Source organism: Hylaeus anthracinus, unplaced genomic scaffold (assembly GCF_026225885.1).
Source record: "Hylaeus anthracinus isolate JK02 unplaced genomic scaffold, UHH_iyHylAnth1.0_haploid 10415, whole genome shotgun sequence".
In the NCBI taxonomy this organism is placed as follows: domain Eukaryota; kingdom Metazoa; phylum Arthropoda; class Insecta; order Hymenoptera; family Colletidae; genus Hylaeus; species Hylaeus anthracinus.
The window spans coordinates 342-5,559 of record NW_026533498.1 but is presented as its reverse complement, the minus strand read 5'-3'; the positions used below and the strand labels follow the sequence as shown (position 1 = coordinate 5,559).

Genomic DNA, 5,218 nt, shown 5'->3' with positions numbered 1-5,218 from the left:
ATTATTATTATTATTATTATTATTATTATTATTATTATTATTATTATGCTATAATTGTATTTAGTTTGTTGCGTTTGCTGTGTTACAGTTATTCTAATTTGATAGTTTACGTTATGCATCTGGTTGTATCTCTGCACGATTATCATTCGTTATAGCATATGATTTTATAGTAAATCGACAAGAGACACCATAATAAACTATTATGACATTTTTTGGTGTTTTATTTCACCCTTCATCGATCTTATTCGCATGTTACATCATTTATATTTAGTTAAAAATGAATGTATTAATTATTTTATTTGAAACAGCTACTATGTTATTAGTTTTGATTAAAAGTTGTTTTTGACACATGTTAGTGTTGTTAAATTTTGAATCGATACTCAGCAATACACGTGATGCTTTCAGGGGCTAACACTTTTCCTGTCGTATGCAATACTGGCAGCAGTCTTAGGAATGTTGCAGTTTGGATACAACACTGGAGTTATTAATGCGCCGGAAGTGGTACGTTTCTTTCTTTTTTTTTTTTGAAAATAAATTCTTAATATTCAGTGTTTAATTGTATCCTCATTAACAAATGAATGTATAATTAACAAATGACATAGTTCAGTCACTGTGTAATGAAAGGCCTTACATCTATTTATTTCTTTTAAATTTCTTCTTAAATTAAAGGAAATTTAATTTCACTTGATATTTTAATTGATATATTTTGCTTTCCAACATAAACTTTATTAAAAAATTTGGTCACAGTGAATTTCTTTAAAACTTATAATTGTATTACATGTTATTATTATTATTATATTGTTATTATGTACTGTTACATCGCAGGTTAATTATATTACAATTTTATTATGTATAATAATACGATACTAATCTGGATTACACTTATGTGTATTGAAAATCATACAACATTTGAACAGAAATTGGTTACTTCAAAATATTGTTTAGGTATAAAAAATTTAAATTAAAGCAAAAAGATTTCATGTCTATTTAGTAAGACTATTTTCCATTTTGAAGTAGAATATCTTAAAAATTATTAATAAAATTAAAAAATGTTAAAAAAATAGATTTGCAATCTTTTTGCTTTGATTTTATTTGCTACGTGCTCTACTTTGTGTAAACGTTAACTAACTAAAAGGAATCATTCTTTATCCACGAAGTGTTTCACCATTTATATTCTGCGTTTCTTTCAATTCAAAGATATTGATTCGCACAAATGTCTGTTTCAGAACATTGAAAATTTTATGAAAGACGTTTACAAGGACAGGTATGGAGAAGACATTTCCGACGACTCTGTGAAGAAATTGTATTCAGTGGCCGTAAGCATATTTGCGATTGGTGGTATGCTAGGTGGTTTTAGCGGAGGAATAATTGCCAACAGATTTGGCAGGTTTGTACGATAACGTTGCATTGTGTTTACGTGTGGGTCAATCTGAGCTAAATCGATCATTTTTAGCTTCGATATCAGAGATTTTTCTTAAATTGAAATCTGTTACAGTTCATCTGACAATAAAGGAAACTAATATCATCATTTTTGCTGCTTTTACAGAATTTTTATCTCTGTAAAGGTTAAGCGTACGAATTTTCCTTTTCCTTTATTTTATTCACCCAGGATTATCCTTATTAACTGTTTTGCTTTGTCCGAAATCATTTGAGCTACACAAAAATATTAAAACTATTAACAATATTTTTACATCGCGCAAACGAGTTCAGAGATAAAATCGAAAATTAGAAAGGACAATCCTTTACGATTAAAGCAGAAGAAATTAATGTTAATTTTTTTAATAGTTGTAGAGTTGAAAGAACTCTTTTGCGAACGTATTTTTCATAGAAATTCTGAATACTGTCAACTTTTAGGGTCCGTATTTTTCAAACATTTTCGAAAGCAACAAAATGGCTACCTAAACTTCCCCTATTTTTTCACATGGACTGCAACACAGTTCAATTTGAGCAAGATCACTGACATCGAGTACAAAAGTGATCGATCTGGCGTGGAATGACCTGTGTAGCTAGGCTTGTATGCCAGATATTATCGGTAGCGCACAGTGCCGGATTAAGTTTTTGTACACCCTGGACTACAGGTATAGTGAAACTCCTAGCAATATTTTCAAAAGGAAAGAAAAAGATCAAGAACAATTTTAATTTATTTTCACGATAATTATAACTCAATTGTAACTCTCCAATCAAATCGGTTATATTTTAAATACGACTAAATCCGCAGTACTATGCTATTATAAGCGAATAAAGAAGTTCATTTACTATGCACTACATTTAAGTTGAAATAATTCATAAAAGTAGAAATGTTTAATTTGAACTCCTTCGTGAAAGCAGGAACATTCAAGTTGAAGCCATCCATAAAGTAAGATATTAGGGTTGAAATTATTCATGAAAGTAGAAATATTTAAGTTGAAGTAGTTCATTAAAATTGCAATATCCAATTTCTTCACGAAAGCAGGAATATTGAAATAGACGTAATTCATACAAATAGGATTTCGAAAGACCAAATTGTTAATGAAATTAGAAATAAAATAATAAGGAATAAAATGATGGTTAGTCTTGGTTTATTCTCATTTCAAAACAATAATAACAAATCTTTCTAAATTATACTTATACAAGCAGGAATATTCCAATTAAAATAATTCCTAAAAGTTGCAATATTAAAATTTGAAATCTCTTATGAAAGCAAGAATATTGAAGTTAAAGTCATTCATACGAGTAAGAATATTTAAATTGAATTTATTCACGAAAGTAGAAATACTAACGTTGAAGTTACATGTACAAGCAGGAATATTCAAATTAAAATAATTCATAAAAGTTGCAATATTAAAGGAGGGTGTTAAGAAATGCCCATTTTTGCCATCCCCTGGAAATGAAAAATTCATGCAGGATCATTTAGAGTGTCTCCCAAGGAACAAAAAATGTTGGTATCACTTTCCCGAGAAACGATGGGAAAGTTGTCAAACATACGTTCAAAGTATGAATGTGATGATAACGAAACTTACGTATATTCTACAATTCGTCGTCTTCTACTTCGGATATCGAACCATCATCGAAATAAGTATTAAGGAATTCAGCAGGCAGATGAATTGAAGCTTGAAATCGAGCAAATCCAAAGTACCATATAATCATGGGTACATGGGAACAACAACCAACAACGCGTACTGCGACTTTGCATCCTCATGAGTGTGCAATTATGGCTTCCAGTGCGGTTTTACTTTTATCAATTAGTACATATGCAAAGGATTTTAAACTATTTGAATGTCGTGAATGCAGTTTCGTTTGAGGTAAAATGGCGTTAATTAGTTCCACATCAATCTAGTATTTTTTAAAATCAATATTGTATGATGGTACTGATCCTCACCATAAACATATTCCCGATACGTCGCGACAATGAGAGGTTGCGATATAAACAAGAGTTAGATCCCAGAGCCAAAAAAGAAAACAGATCTGATTATTTTAGTTACAATATCTCTTTTCTCTGATCTTTTCTTTGACAACTTTCATTTAATCCTATGTAGCAATGATTATATACTTCCAATTTGTTCCATTACTAACCTTAATTTATTAGTTAGTAAGATTTATTAGTTTCAATTCATGATTCTTATTAATCATTTTTAAGACGTTTCGATACTCTCGATTAAGTTACTTTGAACCGGATATTTGATATTTTCCTTGCGGATCATGACTTTCGATTTTCTGTAGTGGAAACTCGGAAACCATTAACAGTTGAACAAGTTAATAAATTGAAATTCATTAAAAAATATCAATATAATGTCGAAGTAATCGCAGGACGTATAAAAAGTCGTTAAATATTTCGAAGACGGTTCGATATCCGAAGAAGAAGACGACGAAATGTAAAATATACGTAAATATACGTAATATAAGTTCCGTTATCATCACATTCATACATTGAACGTATTTTTGACAACTTTCCCATCGTTTCTCGGGAAAGTGATACCGATATTTTTTGTTCCTTGGGAGACACTCTAAAAGATCCTGCATGAATTTTTCATTTCCAGGCGATGGCAAGAATGGGCATTTCTCTTAACACCCTCCTTTGAAATCTCTCATGAAAGCAAGAACATTGCTACGTATTAACGTTGAAGTTACTTACGCAAGCAGGAATATTTAAGCCGAAGTAATTCGTTAAAGTTGCAATATTAAAACCGAAGTCTTCCGTGAAAGTAGGAATTTGAAGAATGAGGTTACTAAAGAAGCCAAGAATAAAACAATAAATGGTAGAAAATTAATAGTTAGTTGTAGTTTATTTTCACTTCGAAACTGTGTACCACCGAATCTTTCTCAATTCCACCGAACAATATTTTTGACGTTGCATTCAGGTCATAAGTAAATTGTTATAGTGTCATGGGTCAGTGTTCGAGCCGCAGGTCATAAGTAGCCGCCTCGTAGTGCATTATGCATACGCCCCGATTCATCGAATTGGCTCAAATTAATCAATGGATACCCTCTGGCTAAGGTATCTGTACCGTAGCCCCTAAAGCCCGTAGCTTGATCCGGCCCTGGTAGCGCGTAATGTTTGAATATTAAATCGTGAGACGTGCTGGTGGGTAACGAGCATTTAATCGATTACATCGCTCATGTTTTCTCGTTCACTCACAGAAAGGGGGGCTTACTGCTAAACAACGTGCTGGGCATCGTGGGGGCGTGCCTGATGGGTTGTACAAAGATTGCTCACTCATACGAAATGTTGTTCTTTGGACGGTTCATCATCGGTGTCAATTGTGGCTTAAACACCTCGTTGGTTCCCATGTACATATCGGAGATAGCACCACTGAACCTGAGAGGCGGCCTAGGCACGGTGAACCAGCTCGCTGTTACGGTGGGTCTCCTGGTCTCCCAGGTGCTGGGCATCGAGCAAATCCTTGGAACAAATGAGGGTTGGCCAGTTCTCTTAGGGCTAGCTATCTGCCCTGCCATTCTACAGTTACTGCTGCTTCCAGTTTGCCCTGAATCACCAAGGTAGACGGCTACGTAGCCATCATAGTAAATGTTAACTGCCTAATTATCGTTGTATCTACAGTATCGTATCTGTAGTATTGGATTATCTGAAAAGTCCATGTCCATTTTTGGTAGCTGATACAGGTCTGAATATATCGGAATGGTTGAAAACATTAATAAGACCATATGTTCATAACATTTTTGTTTTACTTTTGCGTGTAGAACACGCTGACAAAGTTTGGCCGGAAAAATCAAATGTGCC

The 5,218-nt window shown here is 33.0% G+C and overlaps 1 protein-coding gene across 1 annotated transcript in view; it reads left to right on the top strand.

The window, feature by feature from the left end:
* The window catches only part of LOC128896505 (glucose transporter type 1-like), a 7,479-nt gene extending 2,474 nt beyond the window's left edge, over nucleotides 1–5,005 (top strand). Inside the window, exons 2-4 of the mRNA XM_054159877.1 lie at nucleotides 406–501; nucleotides 1,227–1,387; nucleotides 4,618–5,005. Coding sequence (XP_054015852.1) covers nucleotides 454–501; nucleotides 1,227–1,387; nucleotides 4,618–4,981 — 573 coding nt within the window. The 5' untranslated portion in view covers nucleotides 406–453 and the 3' untranslated portion in view covers nucleotides 4,982–5,005. The remainder of the gene's footprint in view (nucleotides 1–405; nucleotides 502–1,226; nucleotides 1,388–4,617) is intronic.
* Nucleotides 5,006–5,218: the final 213 nt, after the last annotated feature.